General features: G+C 39.6%; 1 protein-coding gene across 1 annotated transcript in view; it reads left to right on the top strand.

Moving 5' to 3' along the window:
- LOC134348709 (T-cell surface antigen CD2-like) overlaps nt 1–12,700 on the top strand; it is a 38,419-nt gene that overhangs the window by 16,668 nt on the left and 9,051 nt on the right. Inside the window, exon 4 of the mRNA XM_063052518.1 lies at nt 4,539–4,670. Within this exon, the coding sequence (XP_062908588.1) occupies nt 4,539–4,670 (132 nt within the window). The remainder of the gene's footprint in view (nt 1–4,538; nt 4,671–12,700) is intronic.

The raw sequence follows: 12,700 nt of genomic DNA, 5'->3' as shown, positions 1-12,700 counted from the left end.
AAGAATGGATTTGTTGGATTTTTGAAGCTGGATGAATGTATAAATATAGTATTAATTATATGAGGGGGGTAAGAAAGGTTAATACTGGAGGAAGTTAGCTGGGAATAATAATACTAATTTTGTTTATATATATATAACTTTTTTTTTGTTGCGGGGGAGCTGGAAGAAGCACTGATCGATTGCTACGTTAATCATGTGTGCAAGCGTGGCTTTTGCCGCGACCCGTAAAATGGAGGGGGGTAGTGTTGTGTATCTTTTCATTCACAACATTAGTGGGGGGGTATTTTGTTTTTTCTTTTTTTTTCTATCTTTTTTTTCTCTTTTTGCCTGAAAGGTTGTGGGGGGGAACACATAGCATCATGGTGAAGTTTAAAGTGATTCCCCAAGGAACTATGAGAGTTGAGAAGATAAGTAATGTTTTAGATTGGAGTAACTTTGTTAAGAATAATGACTAATTTATTGAATTTTTTGAGTTTTAATGTTAATGGGCTTAATGGACCAGTGAAAAGAAAAAGAATCTTAACATATATTTAAAAAAATGAAGATAGATTTAGCTTTTTTACAGGAAACGCACCTAACAGAAACAGAACATCAGAAACTAAAGAGAGATTGGGTGGGTAATGTTGTTGCGGCCTCATTTAATTCAAAAGCGAGGGGAGTAGCAATTTTGATCAATAAAACGTTACCAATTAGGATACAAAATGTAATAACTGATTCTGCGGGGAGATATGTGATTATACATTGTCAACTTTTTTCCGAACTATGGACTTTTATGAATATTTATGCACCAAATGAAAATGATGCAAAATTCATACAAGAAACTTTTTTGAATTTGGCGGATGCACATGAAAAAATATTAATTGGAGGCGACTTCAATTTTTGCTTAGACCCAGTCTTAGATAGATCAACCAAGGCTGTTATAAAATCGAAGGTAGTAAATCTAACTTTATCATTGATGAGAGATTTAAATTTGATTGATATATGGAGAAGAATCAATCCTAAAGAAAGAGACTATTCGTTCTATTTCCACAGACATAAAACTTATTCAAGGATAGATTTTTTTCTATTATCAATGCATATTCAACACAGAGTGAAAAATATGGAATATAAAGCAAGAATATTATCAGATCATTCTCCTTTATTAATGACAATAATAATGGCTGATAAGGAAGAAGTGGCTTATAGATGGAGATTTAATTCAATATTATTAAAAGGTCAAGATTTTTGTGATTTTATGAAAAAGCAGATTCAATTTTTTTTGGATACAAATTTTCATTCAGTGGAGGATAAATTTATATTATGGGATGAGATGAAAGCATATCTTAGGGGACAGATAATAAGTTATACGTCTAAAATTAAGAAAGAATATATGGCAGAACTAGATCTATTGGAAAAAGAGATTACAAGAATAGAAAAAGAATCACAAAGATATATGTCAGAAGAAAAACGAAGACAACTTGTCAATAAGAAGTTACAATATAATACACTTCAGAGATATAGAATGGAAAAAGCAATTATAAGATCTAAACAAAGGTATTATGAGTTAGGTGAGAGAGCACATAAAATTCTTGCCTGGCAGTTGAAAACAGAACAAGCTTCCAAAACAATAAATGCAATTAGAACAAGGGCAGATAAAATATCTTATAAACCTCTTGAAATAAATGAAACATTTAAAAATTTTTATTCTGAATTATATCAATCAGAATCCCAAAATGATGTTAATGAGATAGAAAGGTTTTTATCACAAGTTTCTCTTCCAAAATTGAATTTGGAAGAACAGAGGGGATTAGATATGCCTTTTACATTAAAAGAAGTTGAAGAAGCTTTAGGATCACTTCAAAGTAATAAATCTCCAGGAGAAGATGGTTTTCCACCTGAAGTTTATAAAAAATTTAAAGATTTATTATTTCCTCTTTTTATGGAATTAATACGTCAAGCAGAAAAAATACATAAACTTCCAGATTCTTTTTCAACAGCGATTGTAATAGTATTGCCAAAAAAGGACAGAGATCCTATGAAACCAACATCATACAGGCCTATTTCTTTATTGAATACGGATTATAAAATAATAGCAAAAATTTTATCGAATAGATTATCTAAATATTTACCAAAATTAATACATATGGATCAAACAGGATTTATTAAAAATAGACAACTGGCAGATAACGTAACTCGGCTACTCAGTATAATTCATTTGGCACAAAAAAGGGATGAGAAGAGTATAGTAGCTTTGGATGCAGAAAAAGCATTTGATAGATTAGAATGGGATTTTTTATTTAAAGTATTAGAAAAATATGGGTTAGGAACATCTTTTATAAACTGGATTAAAACTTTAAATTCTAACCCTAAAGCTAAAGTAGTGACAAACTCTCAAATTTCAACACCATTTCAGCTAAAAAGGTCAACTAGACAAGGTTGTCCACTATCACCTGCTCTATTTGTATTGGCGATAGAGCCATTAGCAGAACTAATTAGATTGGATCCAGATATTATGGGTTTTAGAGTTAACCAAGAGGAATATAAAATTAATCTTTTTGCCGATGATGTTTTGATCTATTTAACAAACCCACAACATTCGTTACATAAATTATCTTCTAGATTGGATGAATATGGGAAGGTATCAGGTTACAAAATAAACTGGGATAAAAGTGAAATTTTGTCTCTTACTAAAGGAGACTATAGTCAATGTCGATTAGTAACCCAATTTAGATGGCCGGTAAATGGTATAAAGTATTTAGGTATAAGACTTGATAGTGATGTAAAGAATTTATATAAATTTAATTATTTACCACTATTGAAAAAAATTCAAGAAGATCTTGACAAATGGATGATACTACCAATAACATTAGTAGGTAGAGTCAATGTTGTAAAAATGAATATATTTCCGAGATTACAGTATTTGTTTCAAACATTACCAATATAATTGCCACAGAAATTTTTTCAAGAGTTAAATAAATCTGAGAAAATTTCTTTGGAAAGGTAAAATGTCAAGAATATCATTGGAAAAACTGACATGTAAATTTAGGTTAGGAGGGTTACAACTTCCAAACTTTAAAAATTACTATAAAGCAAATCAACTTAGATTTATTGCATCTTTTTTCGATGATCAAAAACCAGCATGGATTAAAATAGAACTAGACAAGATAGGAGAAAATAAACCTGAAGATTTTATATATAAATGGGAATCTAAATGGATACGGGAAAAGAAAGAATCTCCTATATTAACACACTTGATTGATCTATGGAATAAGATAAATGTTGATAAGGAAACACAGAAATCTCTATTAGCAAGGAGACCTTTGTTTCAAAACAGACTTATTCCTTTTACAATGGACAATCAACTTTTATATAATTGGTACCAAAAAGGGATTAAATTTATAGGAGATTGTTTTGAGCGAGGTATATTGATGTCATTTGAACAATTAAAGGATAAATATAAAATATCTAATAATACTTTCTTTTGCTACTTTCAGTTAAGGGCTTACTTAATAAGTAAGCTGGGTCAAACAATGTTTTTGCTAAAAGCTAATGAAATTGAAATTTTAATTCAAAAAGGGAAAATTAAAAAATTTATTTCTTGTATGTATAATTTGATTCAAGAACAGACAATTAAACAAGGAACCCATAAGTCAAAGCAAAAATGGGAAACAGATCTGAATATTAATATTGATGAAATAAATTGGTCAAGACTTTGTCTGGACAGTATGACAAATACAATAAATGTTCGACTTAGATTAGTACAATATAATTTTTTACACCAATTATATATTACACCACAAAAAATAAATAGATTAAATTCAAATCTATCTGATAAATGTTTTCGGTGTAATCAAGAAATTGGTACTTTTTTACATTCTACTTGGTCTTGTTTTAAAATTCAACCCTTTTGGATAAATTTAAGAGTCTTATTGGAACAAATTACTGGAATTCAACTTCCACATAACCCTGTATTATTTCTATTAGGTGATATTGAAGGGATAAAACCGAAACTTAAATTGAATAAATATCAGAAAGAATTTATAAAAATTGCATTGGCAATAGCTAAGAAGACTATAGCAGTTACTTGGAAATCTGATTCGTATTTAAGTATGGATCGTTGGAATAATGAAATGGCTAGTTCTATTCCACTTGAAAAAATTACTTATAATTTAAGAGATAATTATCTAACATTCTTGAATATTTGGTGCCCTTATTTACAAAAGATAGGATGTCATATTTAAGTGCTCTGACAAAGAATTTGGTTACTTGGGGAAAATAACGAATAATTATACCAAATTTATTTTGAATCCCATGGAGCATGTGGAAACCTTCCAATACCCAGGCGGCTCTTCTTTTTTTTTTCTCTTTCTTTCTTTTAGGTAGACTATATATATGGGGGGGGAGGGTTAAGGGGAGGGGGGGTGGGTAGATTTTATCTTTTCATGTATTCTTTTTGAAAATTCAATAAAAATTATATAAAAAAAGAATACATATTGGCAAATTCATACTGTGCTGTTTTGTTGGTATTATTCATATTTTCATTTATTTCTGTTTTACAGATAATGGAACACCAAATAGTTATATTAAAATTCTGTTAATAGCAGGAATAATAGCAGGGGCAATGATCATATCATTTGTTCTGCTTTGTTTAATTCGGAAAAGTTGTCGATCGCGAAGACAAGGACAAAGAGGTAAGTAATCTGGCTTCTGGTAGATACCAATCATATATGTAATATCTAGAAAACTGGCAATATCAGTAATTAAAATAGTGCAACTGATCAAAAATGGCAATATAAATGTAGTGTATGGGATGTGAGACTTGATTCCATGCATTAATAAACTATTAGTTATTCATTTGCATTCTTGACTAAGTATTCTATGGAGAAGTCCTAAGGGCACGCGCTTCACAACTTGCAGCCTCTGCCCTGACAAACTTTACATCAATGCTGAAGGTCTGTAATGATTGACTTCCAACACTCACAGCTGCTTTCTATTTTGTCGTGTACAATTTGAGTTAGGGTTGTCTTCTGCTTTTGAACTTACCTATCTTATTTTGGTCAATTGACTCTGATGTTCAGCCAACTGCCTGGTCACAGCTATTGTCATTAGTGTGATTGGCTGAGCTCTGCCAGCACTGTCCTCTTGTGGAGTTTCTCCACCACTCTTTTCTTTAAACTGTGCAAGTGGATGACTACGAGTGACTGAAATGCTGTCCCCCATAGACCCAATCAGTTCCCCTCTACCACCACTCTGCTCCGTCTAGCGGAATTAGTCCTTACTCTTAATAATTTCTCCTTTGGCTCCTCCCACTTCCTCCAAACTAAAGGTGTAGCTATGGGCACCCGTATGGGTCCGAGCTATGCCTGCCTTTTTGTTGGGTTTGTGGAACAATCTATGTTCCGTGCCTATTCTGGTATCTGTCCCGCACTTTTCCTTCGCTACATCGACGACTGCATGGGCGCTGCTTCCTGCACGCATGCTGAGCTCGTTGACTTTATTAACTTTGCCTCCAACTTTCACCCTGCCCTCAAGTTTACCTGGTCCATTTCCGACACCGCCCTCACCTTTCTAGATCTTTCTGTCTCTGGAGACAGCTTATCCACTGATGTCTACTATAAGCCTACTGACTCTCACAGCTATCTGGACTATTCCTCTTCTCACCCTGTCACTTGCAAAAATGCCATCTACTTCTCGCAATTCCTCCGTCTCCGCCGCATCTGCTCTCAGGATGAGGCTTTTCATTCCAGGACGAGGGAGATGTCCTCCTTTTTTAAAGAAAGGGGCTTCCCTTCCTCCACTATCAACTCTGCTCTCAAACGCATCTCCCCCATTTCACGCACATCTGCTCTCACTCCATCCTCCCGCCACCCCACTAGGAATAGGGTTCCCCTGGTCCTCACCTACCACCCCACCGGCCTCCGGGTTATTCTCCCTCCCCTCCCACCTCTGCTCTCCGCAGGGATCACTCCCTACGCCACTCCCTTGTCCATTCGTCCCCCCCATCCCTCCCCACAGATCTCCCTCCTGGTACTTATCCTTGTAAGTGGAACAAGTGCTACACATGCCCTTACACTTCCTCCCTTACCACCATTCAGGGCCCCAGACAGTCCTTCCAGGTGAGGCGACACTTCACCTGTGAGTCGGCTGGGGTGATATACTGCGTCCGGTGCTCCCGATGTGGCCTTTTATATATTGGCGAGACCCGACGCAGACTGGGAGACCGCTTTGCTGAACACCTACGCTCTTTCCACCAGAGAAAGCAGGATCTCCCAGTGGCCACACATTTTAATTCCACATCCCATTCCCATTCTGGCATGTCTATCCACGGCCTCCTCTACTGTAAAGATGAAGCCACGCTCAGGTTGGAGGAACAACGCCTTATATTCCGTCTGGGTAGCCTCCAACCTGATGGCATGAACATCGACTTTTCTCACTTCCGCTAATGCCCCACCTCCCCCTCGTACCCCATCCATTATTTATTTATATACACACATTCTTTCTCTCTCTCTCCTTTTTCTCCCTGTGTCCCTCTGACTATACCCCTTGCCCATCCTCTGGTTCTCCCCCCCCCCCCCGTCTTTCTCCCCGGACCTCCTGTCCCATGATCCTCTCATATCCCCTTTGCCAATCACCTGTCCAGCTCTTGGCTCCATCCCTCCCCCTCCTGTCTTCTCCTATCATTTTGGATCTCCCCCTCCCCTTCCCCCTCCCACTTTCAAATCTCTTACTAACTCTTCCTTCAGTTAGTGCTGACGAAGGGTCTCGGCCTGAAACGTCGACTGTACCTCTTCCTAGAGATGCTGCCTGGCCTGCTGCATTCACCAGCAACTTTGATGTGTGTTGCTTGAATTTCCAGCATCTGCAGAACTCCTGTTGTTTGCCCCCATAGCCTTCATTGTCTTGCAGCTGGAACCTTCATTTATATTAAAGCTTTATTAAAGTGCCGCAGTGTTTTCAGGCTATGTTTTTTTAAAAAATTCCTGTTAACAGCAATGGACTGCACAGCTGCAAAACAAAAATAAAGGAAATATTGTTCTGCATTCAACACACACAAAATGCTGGAGGAACTCAGCAGGCCAGGCAGCATCTATGGAAAAGAGTACCGTCGATGTTTCGGGCCGAGACCCTTCAGCAGGGCTGCAGAATAAAAGATGTCAGAGTTAGAAGGTGGAGGGAGGGGAGGATGAAGCACAAGGTGATAGGTGAAACTGCGGGCGGGGGAGGGCAAGGGTGAGGTAAAGAGCTGGGAAGTTGATTGGTGAAAGAGATGCAGGACTGGAGAAGGGGAAATCTGATTGGAGAGGACAGAAGGCTATGGAAGAAAGACAAGGGGGAAGGAGCACCAGAGGTCGGTGATGGGCAGGTAAGGAGACAAGATGAGAGAGGAAAATGGAAATGAGGAACGGTGAAGGAGAGTGGGGGGTGCGGCATTACTGGAAGTTCGAGAAATTGATGTTCATGCCACAGGGTTGGAGACAGAATATAGGGTATTGCTCCTCCAACCTGAGTGTGGCCTCATCACAATAGTAGGGGAGGCCATGGATTGACATGTCGGAATGGAAATGGGAAGCGGAATTAAAATGGGGGGGGGGGGTCGCTGGAAGATCCTGCTTTTTCTGGCGAATGGGAAGTGGAATTAAAATTCTGCCGGAAGAAGCGGGTTCTCCCAGTGGCCACCCGTTTTGCTTCCACTTCCCATTCCTTTCTGACATGTCCGTCCATGGACTCCTCAACTGTTGCAATAAAACCACACTCAGACTGGAGGAGCAACATCTTGCATTCCATTTGGGTAGCCTGCAACCTGACAGCTTGAACATTAATTTCTTGAACATCCAGTAATGGCTCCTCCACCTTCAACATTCCCCATTCCCTTTTCCCTCTTTCGACTTATCTCCTTATCTAGTCATCACCTACCTCTTGTCTTTCTTCTATGGCCTTCTGTCCTTTCCTATTAGATTCCCCTTCTTCAGCCCCGTATCTTTTTCACCAATGAACTTACCAGCTTTTTACTTCACCCGTCCCCCTGCCCCCTCCCGGTTTCACCTATCACCTCGAGTTTCTCCGTCCCCTCTGCCCTCCTTCTAACTCTGACACCTCAGCTTTTTTTCTCTAGTCCTGCTGAAGTGTCTTGGCCTGAAACGTCATCTATACTCTTTCCCATAGATGCTGCCAGACCTGCTGAGTTCCTCCAGCATTTTGTGTGTGTTGCTTGGATTTCCAGCATCTATAGATTTTCTCTTGCATGTGGTTTATCTGCATTCCCACATTTATTGCCCACTACGCCTTCTCCCATAGCGTATCCAGGCATTGGAACTCCCTTTCAGCTGAAGCGCATGTGGTACGAGGCAGCCCTTAAAGTAGATGTCAGTAAACTCTAGAGTAGAGTATCAGAGTTTCTAAAATTCACAACCAGGAACAGGAAAGGATCTGTTTAGGTTTAGATTCAAAGTTAGTTATTGCAATGAGCAAACCAATAGGACAAAGAATTGTTGACAGCCAGTGGACTATAAATCTCCTGAATCATCTAAACACAAAGGAAATTATTGTAATGTTGGGACAGTGACCACAATATAATAAAATATAACTGCTTTGATATAGAAATGGCCATGACTAGATGGTATTTTATTTTTAAGAAGTCAATTTAATAAAATGAGGGAGCAGAATAAGTGAACAAAGTGGGAAAGGTTAGTCTATAACATATGAGAAGAAGTTAAATAACTTAATTCTACCCAGGCAGAATAAATGCAGGCCTAAAGGCAACAATTTGACCTATTTCAGTTCCATATAAAATGGATTGTATTACCTGGAGACAGTATGGAAGATCCTGGCTGATCAGTCCTCTTGGTTAACTTGAGAAAACTGAGCTGTAGTGTTATATTAGAATTCAGAGAAAGAATCTCTACTGTTTCTAATTGACATCAATAACTGTATATTTTAGTTTTAATAAAGAAATACTTGTATTAAATAACATCCTTCACAGCCTCAGGATGTCTCACAAACTTTAATGTAATGCTGATTAATCTATCCATAATGTCTGTGTTAATATATAATTCTGTATATTCAGTGCCGATACTGAATGGCTTTGTGAGCCTGAACCAGGTTTTGGGAATGTTTGTTGGTGGTGTGCTTAGAGTGACTACTAGTTCAGTATTAAAACATAAAAAAAACTTATTACTTAATAAAACAATGAATACCAATCTATGAATTTTGATCACCTTAATTCACAAAAGCTTTTGATGAACTTGTTACCTGGATTTACTGTAATACTACATGAATTTCTATTATAAAGACCCAACAGGGCACTGATAATTAAACAAAGTTATTATCAAATCTAAGAAAAGTACTTGATTATATATACAATCTGCTGAATTTAACAATTAGCATTTCTGGGTTTCCACATGGAAAATTAACCGGGGGTTTCTGTTTCTGATTGTTATCGGTTGTGTGTTCTGGTGACTCTAGGTAAATAGAAACTTAGGAGGAACAGTGAGGGGGACGGTAATAAGCTTGAAAATGTGGGCAGGCTGGCAGGGAGGTGACATTAAATTTATTGTTAAGAAATACAAGTTGAAAGAATGAGAAAGAGACAATGCAAACTGGAGGCACATTCTGAAAGTAGTGCAGCAGAGAGCAGAGTGTGTAGTTCATTGGATGTGGTTAACAATGGAGGCATATAGTATCTGAAGAAGAAATTTAAAGTCCACTTTTATAAAAAGAAGATGAGAGAGACTGAGGAGCTGGAATCGGGAGCAACACACACAATGCTGGATGAATTCAGTTTCTCTCCATAGCTTCTGCCTGTCCTTTTGAGTTCCTCCACTATGTTTTGTGTTGAACTTATGCCACATTTTAAGAAAGATGTCAAGACTTTGGTGAGGGTGCCTTAAGGACCCGAAATTATTTCAGGGATGAGGAACTTATCTTATCAAAATATTGAGAATCTGGTTGGTAGAACAGAGGAGGTTGCAAGGAGATTTGATAGAGACTTTAAGATTGTGAAGGGATTGAACAAAGCAGAGGAGAACTGTTATTGTTGGATGATGTGAGAATCTGTGGTGCATGGAAGGAAGGTAAGTAGCAGAAGAAATTAAAGTGAAGGAAAAGGTTTGAACACGGAGCTTCTTGGCAGTGTGCATTGCACTGTCAGAGTTTGTAGTTGAGACAGATTGAAATGTAAATTCAAAGTGGAGCTGGCTAAGGAAGTTGCAGAGTTATGAGTAGGGGTGAGGGAGTGAGACTGCACATATTTAGTGTTGATGCAGTTATGCCAGTTTATCTGGTGTCATTTTGTGATTATGCAAACAAATTATGCCTGGCTGTGAACTTTGTGTGACCGGGTAGTTTAAGAATATTCATTCTTTAAGCTCACACATTAACAGTAGTTCTATGATCAAAGTCACAGAGGCTTTGACAAAAACTAAAGATAGTTATCACGGGCTAGAAATAGGAAGCAATGGAATATATAGTGGAGGCAAACTAATAGAATGGAGAAACTCCCGTACCATTGGTGCAAAGGCAGTGGACAATTCCTGCTTCAGATGATTTCGTTCACCCCACTAACAAAAGCACTGCTTATTTCATCTGAATCAATCCAGCAGAGGTGAGGAGGACCTGATTCCACATTTCTGTGGGTTCTTATATGGCTGTTTTTTTTTGCGGAATCTTTCCGCATACCAATAACTTTGTGGGAAATGGAAGCGGCTGATAGAAAATGATGTTTTTTGGAGGTTCTGCCAGTAAATATAACCTCCCAAAATATCACCATCATTCTTATAAGTACAGTACATGTGACAGGTCTGGCAGATAAATTAGAGGAACATCCTAAAAGATTTTAGAAAAGTATTATGAGCAAAAGAGTAGCTAGAAAGAGAATGAAATCACTGTGATGTGTGGGATCTTAAATTAATACTTCCATACCTATTATGAGGAAGATCATGCAAGTTAAGGAATTAAGGGATATGAATGGTCATGTATTGAAACATATCCACATAACAAAAGGGGAAGTACTGAGGGTCTTGAGACATATTGATGTGGACAAGGATCCAGGACCTGTCATGGTCCCGTCTGGCAATCCCCCACCTTGCCATTTGCCTCAAGAATTGGGCCTCAATCACCTCATTTAGATTCCAGTCATTCCCAGGTTCCACTAACTACACGCACCTACTTCCCAACAGAAACGGCAGGATTAAAAACCCTGTGACCACAGCAGGAAGCTGCCAGTTTGTTGGTTGACTCTTGTGAGAGTAAATGTTGTTTCCTATTCCTGAGAACTGAAATGAGGAAAGTATTCGAGCAATCCATTTGGGGAAAGGATGCCGTGAAATGGTTGCTTACTCTTCGTCAAGCTTCGTGAAGTGTGGCCAACTATGCCATTGAGTTCTGGACCTTAGCCGCAGACTCCGGGTGGAATGACGAGGCCCTACGGGAGGTGTTCCGACGGGGCCTCTCGGACAAGATAAAGGATGAGTTGGCTGCGAGGAATGACACAGATCGTCTGGACTCATTCATATCGCTAGCCATTTGATTAGATTATCAACTTCAGGAACGTCTGAGAGAAAAGGCCAGTCGCCCCCCTCCTCGGATCAGCCCACGTCCCACCTTACCATCTTCTATCAGCACTAATCTCTCTCTTCCTCCTGTTCCTCTCAGGGCTCCCACTCCTACTGTCCTGATGAATCAAACGACCCTCCCTTCAGCAACCCAGTCTCGGATGTAGATCCCGGCAACCGTGAATTACCAACAACTGTCCCTGTCCCTGTCCCTGTCCCTATCCGCTTTGGTGGATTCCGGTGCTGAGGAAAATCTGCTGGATGAAGAGATAGCCGCCCAGGCCGGAATACCTTGTGAGCCGCTAACCACCCCCCTGGAAGCCCGGGCCTTGGACAGAAAAGTGCTGGCTCAGGTGACCCACTGTATGCCGCCCCTGACCTTGATCCTATCCGGCAACCATTGGGAGGAGGTAAGATTCCGCCTCATTCATTCACCTCAAGCTCCGGTAGTTCTAGGGTATCCATGGCTGACCCAACACAATCCCATATCGACTGGTCTATTGGGAGGATAGTAAAATGGAGCCCATCTTGCCATGCCAACTGTCTGCGGTCGGCCCCATCCCCCAGAGAGGCTACCACGACCCCGCCTGTGTTGGAACCCCTCGACCTGTCCCATGTCCCCACAGAGTACCATGACTTGGGACAGGTGTTCAGTAAACAATGGGCCCTTTCCCTGCCTCCGCACCGCCCATATGATTGTGCCATCGACCTTCTCCCTGGGGCCCTGCTACCCACCAGTCGCCTTTTTAACCTATCCCGACTGGAGAGAGAGGCAATGGAGAAATACATAAGCGAGTCCCTCGCAGCGGGCATTATCAGGCCTTCATCCTCCCTGGTAGGCGCTGGTTTCTTTTTTGTGGAAAAGAAGGACGGGACACTTCACCCTTGTATTGACTACCGAGGCTTAAATAACATAACAGTTAAGAACAAGTACCCTCTACCACTCATTAGTTTGGCTTTTGAGCCACTGCATGGAGCCACTATCTTTTTGAAGTTGGACCTTCGCAATGCCTACCATTTAGTCAGGATAAGGGAGAGGGACGAATGGAAGACGGCCTTCAATACACCTCTGGGTCACTTTGAATACTTGGTCATGCCCTTTGGCCTCACTAATTCTCCCACTGTTTTCCAAACCCTGATCAATGACATACTGAGGGACTTCATCAATCGAT

This window comes from Mobula hypostoma, chromosome 6, assembly GCF_963921235.1.
Source record: "Mobula hypostoma chromosome 6, sMobHyp1.1, whole genome shotgun sequence".
NCBI classification, from domain to species: domain Eukaryota; kingdom Metazoa; phylum Chordata; class Chondrichthyes; order Myliobatiformes; family Myliobatidae; genus Mobula; species Mobula hypostoma.
The sequence above is the reverse complement of the archived record's forward strand: the minus strand, read 5'-3'. Positions and strand labels throughout refer to the sequence as shown.